This window comes from Jatropha curcas, chromosome 8, assembly GCF_041381405.1.
Source record: "Jatropha curcas cultivar XTBG-Jc1 chromosome 8, XTBG_Jcur_1.0, whole genome shotgun sequence".
In the NCBI taxonomy this organism is placed as follows: domain Eukaryota; kingdom Viridiplantae; phylum Streptophyta; class Magnoliopsida; order Malpighiales; family Euphorbiaceae; genus Jatropha; species Jatropha curcas.
In genome coordinates this window covers 391243-404316 of record NC_143158.1, presented here as the reverse complement: position 1 = coordinate 404316, position 13074 = coordinate 391243, and the positions used below count along the sequence as shown (strand labels likewise).

The 13074-nt window shown below is 34.7% G+C and overlaps 3 protein-coding genes, 1 long non-coding RNA gene and 1 other non-coding gene across 5 annotated transcripts; all 5 read right to left on the bottom strand.

Moving 5' to 3' along the window:
* Nucleotides 1-10: 10 nt before the first annotated feature.
* On the bottom strand, nt 11-733 carry LOC105637512 (uncharacterized). The gene is made up of 2 exons (XR_002284821.3): nt 446-733; nt 11-296 (listed from the first exon to the last, which is right to left on the bottom strand). It is a non-coding gene; the product is annotated as an uncharacterized LOC105637512 (long non-coding RNA).
* Nucleotides 498-578, bottom strand: LOC119370577 (small nucleolar RNA Z43). The gene has a single exon (XR_005178111.1). It is a non-coding gene; the product is annotated as a small nucleolar RNA Z43 (small nucleolar RNA).
* A 438-nt stretch (nt 734-1171) lies between the features above and the next one.
* COL4 (zinc finger CONSTANS-like protein) lies at nt 1172-2556 on the bottom strand. The gene is made up of 2 exons (XM_012220986.4): nt 1761-2556; nt 1172-1664 (listed from the first exon to the last, which is right to left on the bottom strand). Exons 1-2 carry the CDS (start codon nt 2448-2450, stop codon nt 1335-1337), a joined length of 1020 nt encoding a protein of 339 aa, XP_012076376.1. The 5' UTR covers nt 2451-2556; the 3' UTR covers nt 1172-1334.
* Nucleotides 2557-4114: 1558 nt separating this feature from the next.
* ARF3 (ADP-ribosylation factor 3) lies at nt 4115-7896 on the bottom strand. The gene is made up of 8 exons (XM_012220985.4): nt 7692-7896; nt 7550-7588; nt 7394-7456; nt 7073-7091; nt 6004-6115; nt 5256-5303; nt 4905-5035; nt 4115-4360 (listed from the first exon to the last, which is right to left on the bottom strand). The coding sequence occupies exons 1-8, from the start codon at nt 7792-7794 to the stop codon at nt 4327-4329; spliced, it is 549 nt and encodes a 182-aa protein (XP_012076375.1). The 5' UTR covers nt 7795-7896; the 3' UTR covers nt 4115-4326.
* A 1043-nt stretch (nt 7897-8939) lies between these two features.
* GDU5 (glutamine dumper 5) lies at nt 8940-9732 on the bottom strand. The gene has a single exon (XM_012220984.4). It carries the CDS (start codon nt 9621-9623, stop codon nt 9108-9110), a length of 516 nt encoding a protein of 171 aa, XP_012076374.1. The 5' UTR covers nt 9624-9732; the 3' UTR covers nt 8940-9107.
* Nucleotides 9733-13074: the final 3342 nt, after the last annotated feature.

The window sequence follows — 13074 nt, the reverse complement described above, 5'->3', positions numbered from 1 at the left end:
TAGAAGCCTATATTAAAATTTTCTAATTGATATACGCAATTTTATTCTGAAACTTTTCTTTAGTAACATATGCATGATATATTTTCCTATAATATATAAATTTGTGGCAAATACAAAAAAAAAAGAAACCTGAATTTTGACTTTTTTTTAATCAATTTTAGTCAATTTTTCTAATTTTTACAATCAATACATGATTTGTATTAATTCTAACCTCCTTAGTTATCCGTCCAAAATAAGCTGATATTTGATGACAGAGCCACACAAAATGTTGCATCAGCACCCACTAAGCATTTCACCTGAAATAGCAAATTATAAAAAGAAAAGAAAAACCCGTTAAAATGAAAGAAATGTAAACGCAGAGAAAGGAAAAAAAAAAAAAGGAAAGAAAGGAAGTGCCATAAACAAAAAAACACTTAAAAAGAATTAGAAAAATAATAACACTTACAAAGAAAATGATCTAATAGAAATTATTAGTCGATAGGGAGGAAGAGGAGAGAGGACTCAGAAGAAAAAAGAAGGGTCGGCAAGGCAAATTTGCCATTACGCACGACGAGCGAACAAAACTCTCATCATTGTCCTCCTCTAATCATATCATCCTATCCACTAATGAGTAATATAAGGGGAAATGAAACAATCAAAAGAAAACAAAATTAAGGGAGAAATGGAAAAACTGAAATCTGCATATCTCTGCAAGCCAATAAATGAGTGCATTTTATAAGAGCCATCTTTGGACTTTCAGACATAATTGCATTCTCTGCCTTGCTCGCCAAGGGTTGACTGACTTTAAAAAACAGTGTACTTAATTATTAATTAATCATCCTCTGTCTTTTGCTGACCAAGATTATGATAATTTAAGCATAAATGAATATTTAATAATTAATCACTTCTCTCTGTCTTGCTCACCAATAATGACAATTTGTTTAATTAGTTTATTAATCAAATTGAATATTTTATGAGTGGCATCCTCATCTACCAATGGCAGCTTCTTGATTCTACTAATTACATATTCAATCATTAATCCAGAAATTAGAAATACTCTTTTAAATTGATTGATTTGTGAAAATTAATATATTATTACTTTTGCTTTTCCTTAAAAACCTAACAATCAACCATTTGCTAAACCCACAAAACACTAATGATTCAGTTTTTGATTTGATATTATAATAATAACTTAAGCACCAAACGAAAACAAAATTCATTAATACATAGAAAATTAGCTTCTGATCAAAAGCTTCACCAGCTACATATATACACTACATTAATTAATTTAACACAACAACAGATGACAGCAACCACCGACACTGGGATTTTTATTTGTTACTACAAAACATAGATTAAAACGACGGAACGACGCCGAATCCGTAGATACTACTGCGATCCACTTCAACTTCAGTGTCGGTTCGCTTTGCAAATCTTCCTTTGATCCGCGGCCTTGTTTCTGCATAAGCTTTCCTCGATGCGTATCTAATTGTCTTCTCGAACTTTCTGTTCTTTCTCTTTTCTCTGTACCTCAACACCCTCGCTTCTCTGTCCACTGCTGATAGCTGAACCGTCTGATTTGCCGACTCAATTCCATTGCTTACCGATCTACTGTACGGATTTGATATATCCACCATGTTCCCGCCATCTGGAACAACTCCGACGTCCAGAGATGAGGAAGACACCTGAAGTTGCAAGCACATGATCAGACCTTCTTCAATATAATAACTCATTTTAGGTATTCATACAAAACAACTAGAGAGGTAGGTTAGATAACTTACACTGTGGCTCAGGCATTGCGCTTTGTAGCCGTAAGCAAAAGCTTTGGATCCAGAGAAGTCAAGCTCAAAACAGTGATCGTTCACCAATGGAGTTTGAACGCTCTTGCTTTGTACAGGTACAACGCCATCTGTGCCTGAGCTATTCTGCTCTTGTGATTCAAGTTTTGGATCCACAGGCCCGTAATCTAGATCCAGATACGGTTCCATTTCTGAGAACACATACTGACCCGTATTCAGATCCGGACTTTCCATAACTTTAGGGTTGGGAGGGTTTGGAAGAAGCCAAGAGGCTGCTTCTGCTTCCTCTCTGCTGACATCGGCGTCCCCATCCACGTCGGAGAAATGACGGTCATCGAGGAAGTTTATTGCGTTTGGCTTAACGCCGGAAGCCGAGCTGACCGAGTCGTAGAAAGGCGTCACAGGAACTCGTTCGTGTCGTCGAGCCAGTGGATTCGCGGAGTGGATGTCACGGTCGCACGTGACACAGAGGGCTGCAGCGTCAGCCTTGCAAGTGACGTGAGCCGGCGCTTGCTCGCATACCTCACAGACCCAGACACGGGCGTGCCTTGAAGCAAGCTTGTTGGCTGCGTGGACCTTAGAGTCGCAGTTGACGCATAGAAAAGCCGAGTCGGCGCGGCAGAAGAGAGTTGCCGTTGCAGATTTGCAAGAATCACACAGCTTCGAAGCCATTTTCACAGCTGAGTAGAAGCAAAGCTCTCTATTTCTCGCTGTCTGGACGAACCACAGAGATACAGTTTGTTTTCTCCACCCCCCCTACAGTTTGGCTAATTGCCGTTTACTGTGGCGTTAGGCGTCAGCATGAGTCCATCTAGTGGGGTCAGGGAGATCTGAGAAGCAACCAATAGGAGAAAGACACATGGAGAGAGCTTAGCCAAATAAAAGGAGATTTGTTAGATAAGGGAGTGATTTTGAGCTCGGAGGAGGAGTTGTCAATGCGGAGGTGGAGCCCACGTGAGAAATTGTTGAAGGGTGGGGGTATTCTTGGCTTTTCGGCTTTTAGTTGCGGATGAAAATTGAAAAGTAATAATACCGGCAAACTTTAGCAGCAAAAGGATTAATAATGTGAGGGGGGACCCACTTGGTGCCAATTTGGTCTTCGAGATGGATCTGTAGGGCGTGAGAAAGAGGCACTACGCTGTCTTAGCTATCTTTAGACACGGGCAATGAATGGCCAAAGGGTGCAAGGAAATCCTGGCATGCACACGGGACGATTGCAATAAAATGCGCGAGCCATGTTCTTTTTAATGAAAACTTACATATTGCAATGGGTTTATGTAAAGCTTAGCGAGTTATATCTTTATGCAAATGTTTAATTTTTTTTAAAACAAATTAATTGATATTTAAATTTAATGATTAGATAAATTTATTTAAAACTAAAATATATGTGCTAAAAAAATTTAACATACAAAGCCTGCTTGTGAAGTACTATCTTGCACATGCAATGAAAACCGACTTTCTACAGTCAGCTTCAGCCATAGGCATAGGCATAGATTCCATTGGCTGCTTTCTTCTGCTTAACGAGCAATCAGAAATCTTTAATATGTCTTCGGTTAATATTGACCCTCGCCAAGCCACAACAACCCCACCACACACAAACACAAAAAAGGTTTTTTTTTTTTTTTTTTTTTTTTTTTTTTTTCTCCCTTTATTTTATGTATTTTCTTTTGTTATTTATTTCCGTTGTGCTAAATTTTAAACAGCTACAGGCTACAGCTGCACCCAAACCCATATCTACTAGACCATTGCCACTAACAACTCAAAATACTTCCACAACTGGGGAAAATTCTTAACATCAAACATCAGTTAACATATCTAAATAATTAACAAAATGGCACGATAATTTTTTTGATTTCCTACATAGCAGAAACATCAGTTAACATACCTGAATAATTGCCAAACTCATTAAATGTAGCATCTTCAAAACCCAGTGCAGATCCCTGCTCCGCTTAATAAGGCTTTACCCAATTAGCAACCAAACATATAATAATGTGATTCAATAATATGCTCCGACCCACACTAATTCAGCCAGTGGCAAAACCTAAAATCCTCTGGCCTGACCCGTTTAACCAGTGTACAGTTGCTGTTGTCTCGGAGGAGTGAAGACAATCCTCTAACGTGATATTTAATAAAACTGTCTTCCACAACTATACTTCAGAGAAGGATATGCGTACATGTATAACATGTTAAACTCGGAGGAGTGAAGACAATCCTCTAACGTGATATTTAATAAAACTGTCTTCCACAACTATACTTCTGAGAAGGATATGCGTACATGTATAACATGTTAAAGCAACAAGATGAAACATATCTATATATATATATATATATATATATTTTGCCTTCTCCCCAAAAAATCATTTTGTGAATTACCATCACACCTCTTCCATCTGTTATTAGCATAACCTCTGCAAATAAAAAGGACAAGAAGAAAAGGCAAGAAAAGAAAGAAATGCTTGTTGAGGATAAATCAATGGCAAATACAATTAAGATCACTCCTGAGTTGCGTCAATTGAGAGAGCTTATGTTAAGATTTCTTCTGACAAAATTAGCCACCTCTTGACTTGAGAGTATTACTCAACCTGCAAATTAATTATTTCATCAATCAGGATTTTGCTTGAAATAACTAAAAGCAGCACCAAACTACAGTTCCCTTCTTATTGCATGCAATATGCAATCAATCAAATCATATTAATAGACTTGGACTTGAGTAGGTTGTCAAGTAAAGGATGTCCTTCCTGAATTTGAAAAGGGAAAAAAAATCATATGCCATTCTTCCATTTATTCAAGTTTGCTCAGACCCTTCTATTGTTCATTCATGGTTAATGTTTACTATTTCTGACAAAATATCAGAGAAAATTATGCATTTTGTTCTGTCTGTTTTCATCAGTTTCGCAATTATGGTCATCTATATTTTCCAAAAGAATCAACATTGCAACAACCGAACATAAATGCCATCATTGATAACAGACCAAAGGATAAACTGACGAAATAAAACCACCAGATACAAAAATAAATGTTGCTATAATTATTATGTATATCTAGGCAATGCCACAAGTAATGACTTTATCCATAATTTTTGAATAAAAGCCTTCATGTCTTGTAATTAACTGAGAGGATGCTTACCAATCCAAGCCCTCAAAGAGGCCTTCACCCTTAACAGCACATGTCTTAAAGATGGCCCACTGACGATTTTTTATCTTGTGCAACTCCAAGGCCTCAGTCACAGCAGCATCATCCAGTGCACCAGGGAGATCCTGCTCGTATAACAAAAAGGTCAGCATGTGACTTGGTAAAACTTTTTACTGTGAACAAGGAAATTAGATTAAATAGTTTGTTTTGCAGTATTGTGTATATAAAAGACTCAAATAATCAAAAGCCTGTCTTGAAGGTGGACTGGTAAATCTAACATTTTAAAAGATGTAATACAACTATATAAGAGTTTCTTGGTTGTAGAGATTCAGAAATTATCTGGACCTGCTTGTTTGCAAAAATGAGGACAACTGCGCCTTTCAATTCATCTTCCTGCCAAAAAGTTCAATACATATACGAATTCAGAGATCCTAATTAAACTGATGAAAGCTTGTCAGACTTTGATTAGTTGTCAACATGTCCTATAAATAGAAGTTTCAAGATATATAACAAGACAGAAAAAAGGTATTTTTTCTCATTCTCTTTCTGTTTCTTTTTCTCTATTTTCTTAAAAATATAATTTTTTTGAAGTATCATTAAGCTTGATTTTCTAGTTGTTAGATCACAAGAAACAAAAGCAATCACATAACAAAGCAACCCATTGTCCTAAAACAGCATGCTACTTTTACCACCAGCAAAGGTCCCCTTGCTAAAAGTAAATCTACATTGCAGACAAAAATGAAACCACCTTAACTCCCTAACATTGTAATAAAAGCTGCACCAATGATCACTAAATTTATTGAAGTTTTAGATAGCAATAAAAGGTAAATTAAAAGACTGGATGCATCATCTCCATTTTTCTTTTAAATTTTCCACAACCAAGCAAGTCAAAAAGCACCTGAAACTCAGAAAGTATGTGGTGCAACTCAATAATAGTTAGTATTACCAACTAGTTTGGTCTTCAAACTAAGTAAAATCATCAAAACCAAGATAATAACTCTTTACAGATAAAGAATTAGAATGGCACCCTCATATTTATTATAAATGACGATAAAATAGGCATGCTTAATAGAAAATTTTTCCAAGCAAGTACCTCCAAGATTGCATGAAATTCTTCTTTGGCAATTCCAATTCTATCAGTATCACTTGAATCAACCACATAAATTATAGCTTGAGTATTTGGGAAATAGCATCGCCAGTATGGCCTGAAATAAATAGACAAATTCACCCCAAAATAGCAGGGAAAAAACAAGGAATAGCATGCCAAAAATTTTTTCTTTAGCAAGCAATCAAATCAAGTGAACATAACAGCATCCAGCATAAAGGAACTTGAAGATTTATACAATGTAATGTTAACATCGCTATAAACAAATTACAAATAGTAAAAAATTTTGAAAGTGGTTCGTAGACCCCTATGTGCCCCAAAGTGTGATACTTTGGTGGTAGAGGGTGCTAAATGGAGAAGACGTAGACCTAGAACCAAATGGAAGGCAGTGGTAGCAAAAGACCTATGATGTCTTGGGATTAATGAAGATCTAGCTATGAACAAAACAAAATGGAGTGGAGACAAAAGATTCATATAGCAGATCCCAATTAATCTAGGATTAAGGCTGCTATGCTTGTTTATTCATTCTTTTCTATATATCAATATATTTTTATTTATACATACATTTTATGCCTTGTTTATTCTTGTGTTTTTGGAGTTGAACAGATATAAGGACAAATGATTCAAACTAGTTTGGGATTAAGGCTTAATAATTGTAGTAAAAAATTTTGAAAGATATGGTGAAATTCACATGTTATTTAATAAGTTTGTAGAAAGGAAAATCAGCGAAAGCCTAAATCAGATTTATGAAAACCAATGAGTTATGTACAGAAGTTTGGAAAAAATGACTCAAATTATGATAGCAGCATAAGCGGCAAAATAAAGAAAATGACAGCAGCAGTTGTGGCCTTGTGAGCTTCCATGTGACACATTAAGATAAAATAAAGAAGCATATTTATCAACTCATGTGAAAACTTCTCATCACTATTAACAGAAATATAATTCATAACTTAACATCTGACATAAGCAACCATTCAGTTACGATATTGCCTCTTCTAGAATAGAGATTAAATAATTTATTCCAAAAAGAAGGAACACAATGAAGCGAATAGATTACCTGATGCTTGTTTGTCCACCTGTTGCAAAAAACCATAGACCAATTTGAATTAAAGTGTTTGCAAGGGAAAAAAAAGAACAATTATATTATTCAATAACCCAAAGCCAGCTAAAAAGGGACCATGATTTTATGCGACTTATTAGTCATAAATCTACATTAAATTTACTTCAAATCCTCAGTTACATGAATAAATAATTGTTGTTAATCTATTACAATTGATGTTAATTTCCATTATAATATGGTAAATAACTGTAACCAAAATGAACATATATAGAAAGAAGATTGATGAATTATGTACAGGGTAAAATAGTTGCTACTTACCCAAATCCCAGACCTGGAACTTGATATTGTTATACTGCACAGTTTCCACATTGAAACCAATTGCTGCATCAAAACAAACATATTAATTCAGGATCGAAGATACTAATGGAACAAATTAATATAAACAGAAGTAATCAAAAGCCAGTGAACGCCTACTTGGGATCGTGGAGACTACCTCGCCCATTTGAAGCCGATCTGAATTGCAAAATCAAAGAATTAGAAAAAAGAAATTATAAAACCCTAAGTATATACCAGGAAAAAAAAAAATCCTAACTAGAAAAAAGAGCGAGAGTGTTACAGAGAATGGTAGTTTTGCCGGCATTGTCGAGGCCAAGCACAAGGATTCGAGCTTCTCTATTGCCGAACACAGAAGAGAACATTCGAGTGAATAAAATGCCCATTTTGGTGAGTTTTTCACTGTCCAGCAAATACTATCTGCATCGCCTCCGTTGAATTCACATATTGCTATTGGAATTTCTAATAACTTCGCTCGCAATTTCCGTTGCGTCGAATACATTTCTTGGCCATCAAAACGTTGACGTTTTGTTCCTCCTCATGAACTTAACTGCAGAACAGCAAATATACCCACTATAGCCTGGAAGAGTAGAAGATGTTGGGCCCAGGAGCCCAGCCCAATCATTCTCACTTGGATAATATTAATTATGCGGACCAAGCCACGTTTCCATCGAGTGTATTACCACTTTGATTGGGTTGAGGTGGCAATGGCTTTTTGTGACGTGTCATAATTTCGGTGACAGTATAGCACCAAAAATAACAGTAACAAAAAACAAATAAAGCAATCGAGAATTCAGGTATTCTGAAGATGGAATGCATACCTGGAGCCACGTTGCAAATTTTTTATCAAAAACTGTGAATGGGTCCGTTGTCCGTATAAAGAAATGGTCGCATTTAATTTTAAGAACAAAAGCGTTTTCGTTTCGCCGCGCTGCAGACAACCGCTGCTGCTTGAGTTTACACGTCGCTTTCCACTTGCAACCAACCTATGACAACCCTGAACGTGTCTCTTCCCTTTCCATCTCGAGAAAAACACACATTTGGCTGACCTCATCATCTTTCTCCTACCTCTCGCCGGAGGAATTTCCCGGCGACTCGAACAAGGGCAAGAGCACTTTGAGAGAATATGTTCAAGTCGTTTTCTTTACTTTATTCTCCATTATAGCTTCAGGTGAATTAACATTTAACAAAAACAAAAGATTATTCCTCGAAATGGGATATATATTGCCAACATATATACTCGATAAATCTTTTCTAATAATTTTTTTTTTTTTTTTGGAACCTAACCCATTTTCTCCAGTAGTGCCTTTTGAATTAATTTGCAAATGGTTTCAGAGAGCTGCAACCAATGGATGTTAAAATTTTTGTTCTACTTTTGTCACATCATCATGGCACTAGGCAAGCAGGCATCCAATGCATATATTTACATTGGAAAATGAAAAGTTAAGGCTACTGTAATGCATGAAAAGAAAAGGAAAAAAAAAAAAGGGCAAAGCAGAAACTATGATTATTCTGTAAAACTTAGCTGTAATTAGCTGGAAAGAAGACTCTCATGCTCATTATCTATTCATCTCAGCGAAAATTTACAATTCCCGGAGAAAAAAGGGAACAAAACTTAAAACTCAACACCTCAAGAAAATAAAAAATGAGAACAACTCCAAAAATTTAAAACAAATTAAGCGGCAGATCAATGGTTCAATTAATTTTGTTCTTGGGTTTGTTGATTCTCTTCATTTTGTAGTTCTTGGTGATCTGCAGCTGTTGCACTCGTTTGATCACCATCACCAATATCTCCTTTGGTTTTCTCTCCATTCTCTGACTTCTCTTTTTCTATAATTTCAATCTTGGCATTTTTGTCGCCAAAAGAAGAAGTTTTGCCAGAAACAGGAGTGGCCAAGAAAGTTGGCTTCTGATCACCAGCCATTATCACTAAAATCTTCTCTTCGTAAACTTTCCCTGCCTTTCCAGCAGCATCGCCTTCTTTTTCATGGCCACTTTCAAGATCTCCATGTTCATCACCACCTTCACTATCATCCAAACGACCAGAAAGTCTCCAGTAAGAGCAAGCTAAGATTAACAAAGCAAACGCAATCAAACCCAACATAGCTGCCAAACCTCCAAAGAGGTACGGCACCGGAGAGTGCCATGGTGAGCGTGGTTGTGTCATTGATGGGGTCACAGTAGTACTGGTGTTAAGGTTTCTAATGGGTCTCATTTTGTTTTTTTCTCTTAAAAGTTAATTTCTTTATATGTTTAGGTAGGAAGAAAGAAAAGGAAAAGGAAGGTGAACCTGAGAAAAAAAAGAGGCAGCAAGGTAGTATTTATAAGCGGAGTTTCTGCCTTTTTATTGGGTTCACGGATTTGGCCCGTGTGTCTAAACTCTAACTAATGGCTATGTATCTGTACCGAATGGTGTCTTAAAAGCAGGATCCTCTTTACCCGGATGGTGTTTCGGGTGGGACCTTTATCGTCTATTGCTGTAGGCCCTAACAATTAACATGAAGAGACATGGTAACCTTAAGTGCTAGAGGGTAATAGTTATTTTTGTTCTTTCAGCAAATTGTGTTTCGTGATCGAACTTGTGTTTTCAGCAATACTCCGATCAACACTTTATTGGTATTGGTCTAATAGAAAAAGATCTGAGATGTTTTTTTTTCTAACTTGATAAAGAAATTAAACTAGAATTAATAATGAGCTACAATAATTAATAACGTTCTTAGTTTGAAATTTGAATCAAAACAAATTATTAATAGAAGAAAGTACGTAATATCAAAAGAGATTATTTTAATTAACGAAAAAATATTTGAGTTTATCCATTTTATGTTATGATAGCAAATGTAGGAATCTTGTTTCTTCTAATTGTATTGTCATTCATGTTTGATTCCAAATCCATATATACTACCTCATCAAATTAATGGCATCGGAGAAAGCCACGCCAATCGTTGACATACGAAGGGTCAATTTGAGATATTCCAAACATGTTGATTTCTTTAAATGAACGAGACATCTAGAACTCGATCTCCCATTTCGAGTTCCACTAACAAATGCATCTTAAATTCTGCGTTGTGATTGTGAAATAATATTCTTTTGTTTTGGACGATATATTTTACTGTGCTACTGATGATATTTCTCCAAATCAATACATTCTTGGTGCATTAATTCTTTATGTAAGTATCAAAATTTTCTTTTTATTCAGAAACAGAGATACATGATACTTAATGAATATATGAATAAGATAAAATCTATAAATTCGCTATATTTAGTGACCGAATTGAATATAACCCAAGAATCGAATACATACTAAATTTCACTTATCAAATAAAATAAATAATTTGGTGATTTTATCTTCAATATATATATGATATACTCATTCATATATATCATGATAAGATATTGACAAAATGGTCTTTGCACAAAATTTAATGCTGTTTATAAAAATAGCTAGGCAACCCATTATTGAGAGGAAAGAGATATGAAGGATGTTGTCATTTTGAGATATATTATTCTTTTACAACAATAATAATAAAAGTAGGGTTTTACTAATAAAAATCCTTTATTACCAGATATGTATATATAAAATAAAAGAATTATAGTGAGGAGGCATCATTCCATATCCCCACTAGCCAATGAGTCTAGCCAGAGGGCAATGTTTTTGTGAGTGATGAGTGATGCAATACATATTTTTCCCATTAAGGCTATGGCTAAGGCTACTAATTAATTAAATATTAAGCATAATTAGCACTTAATTATTTCTAATTGCTGAGGTACATATCAATATCTCAAGCAACAGTTAAAACGCACTTAGGTATATAGAGAGATCATAATCATTTAGTTAAGATAAAATGGAATAAAGATTGTGGGTAAAGTGGCAGCAAGTTCTTGTGGCTTTTCCTTATTTTCATCATTTGTTTTCTGATTTGATCATATCATATCAGTGTGTGCCTAACTGGAAAACCACCGTTTGATATTTCTTTTATATGTCCATTCATAGATTAGGGTTTTCATTTATGAAAAATTTTTAACCAATAAGCTTGCGTCTTTCTTAATTATAAGATTTCAGTCATTTTCAGTTTGAAGATTCAGAAACTGGGTAGTTGCTATACTTGCTACTTGTATTAAAGTAGGGTTGACTTGGTTTCTGCATTAATGGAGTTCATTTTGTTAGTTCAGTTGCAGATAGCCAGCTAGACGTTCACTCGTGAAATTTAGTTGGACGATATCGAACCTATAGCAGAATATGCTTTTCTACATTCATTTTCCTACGCTGATATTTTAGTTGTACGGTTGAAGAAAATATAGCTCCATGGTTGCTGATTGACACTTTTCTGCTAACCAAATCACACTCAGAAGAAGACGAACCAGATGACACTTGGTTCATATTTTCCTTTGATTTTATTATTTATTTTTTGGAGAATATATTTTATATATATAAATATTATTCATTTAGTATATCAAATAAGTATTCTTTCTTCTTCCTCCGCTTAAACCCATTGGGACTTGAAATGAAATGAATCCAATTATTTTATTCTTCAACTTCAAACACTTTTCCATTTTTAAACTTCAGCAGATAACAATTAGATTCCACTTTTGTACTTAATCACAATCTTAATTTTTTTAATCATTACTCATTCATCCTAAACGTATCCATTGTATTAAGTTGGTAATTAATTAGCTTAGCATTTTACACATTTTAATTACTTTGAGTGTGACCAAATCATTTTTAATTTAATATATAAATACAAAATATGTTTTATTTTCTTATATTTTATTATCCATTTTAAAAAATTTGAATATTAATAATTGATTAAAAGGTGAAAGTTAAACCTCCCATAAGCTATAATAGATTGCGTATGCATGATTATGATTAGATTATATTTGTTGAGATATGCAGAAATCTGTCTAATTAATTAATTATCCACCAAAAACCAATTGGGTGCACCCAAAGTGGAAGTAAGGTGACATCTTAAGATAAACCCATAATTATATATAATTTACTATTAATTTAATGGTATTATGTAGTTTTGTGGCGACCCTGTTCAGTGTTTTTTTTTTTTTTAAAGAATAATTTAATTGAAAATTGAAATTAAAGAAGAGAATAATATCATTTCCCATCATCATAGAAATTGTTGTAATGATAAAAAAATTAGACACTAATAGTGGATGAAGCACTTGGATTGGGGCCAAATTCACTTGCACTATGCGTCCAAACTAATCCAATTAACAAACATAAAAATGTGTAAAAGTCTCTCGTAAAGATTTGGTGTTGGAATCTTCTGTCACGACACAAAAATATGAGAGAGACAGCACTGGTTCCCCAACTTGGGTGGATCTGTGACGTAGATAGAGGTTCTTTTACAATTTTATGCTTCTTCCTCTGCAGATAAGGCTGCCTGGGAACCCACCCACAGTTATAAAATCATGTTCAGCATCGGCTTTTGAGGTAGCTTAAAAATGGTTCTGTAACCTAATTTTTATAATAGCTTTTAAAAATGGAGAGAGCTTTTTGTCAAATCTTAAACATTTTAATGTTTAAAGTTTCGTATCGATGAATTTTTTTTTTATAATTATACCCATTATTTTTTATTAATAGAGCCTCTTTTAAAAAGTGCAGAAACATGTGAATTTTGGTCATGCGCGCATAAAAATCGACTCATCTAAGGGATCCA

Excerpts from the sequence above, each read along its gene's own strand:
- COL4 (XM_012220986.4), bottom strand. The coding sequence starts at position 2,450 with ATGGCTTCGAAGCTGTGTGATTCTTGCAAATCTGCAACGGCAACTCTC. Across the intron at positions 1,665-1,760 it reads CGCAATGCCTGAGCCACAGT|GTGTCTTCCTCATCTCTGGA; the intron begins GTAAGTTATCTA and ends TTGCAACTTCAG.
- ARF3 (XM_012220985.4), bottom strand. The coding sequence starts at position 7,794 with ATGGGCATTTTATTCACTCGAATGTTCTCTTCTGTGTTCGGCAATAGA. Across the intron at positions 5,304-6,003 it reads AATTTCATGCAATCTTGGAG|GAAGATGAATTGAAAGGCGC; the intron begins GTACTTGCTTGG and ends ACTTTTTGGCAG. Across the intron at positions 4,361-4,904 it reads CTCTTTGAGGGCTTGGATTG|GTTGAGTAATACTCTCAAGT; the intron begins GTAAGCATCCTC and ends ATTAATTTGCAG.
- GDU5 (XM_012220984.4), bottom strand. The coding sequence starts at position 9,623 with ATGAGACCCATTAGAAACCTTAACACCAGTACTACTGTGACCCCATCA.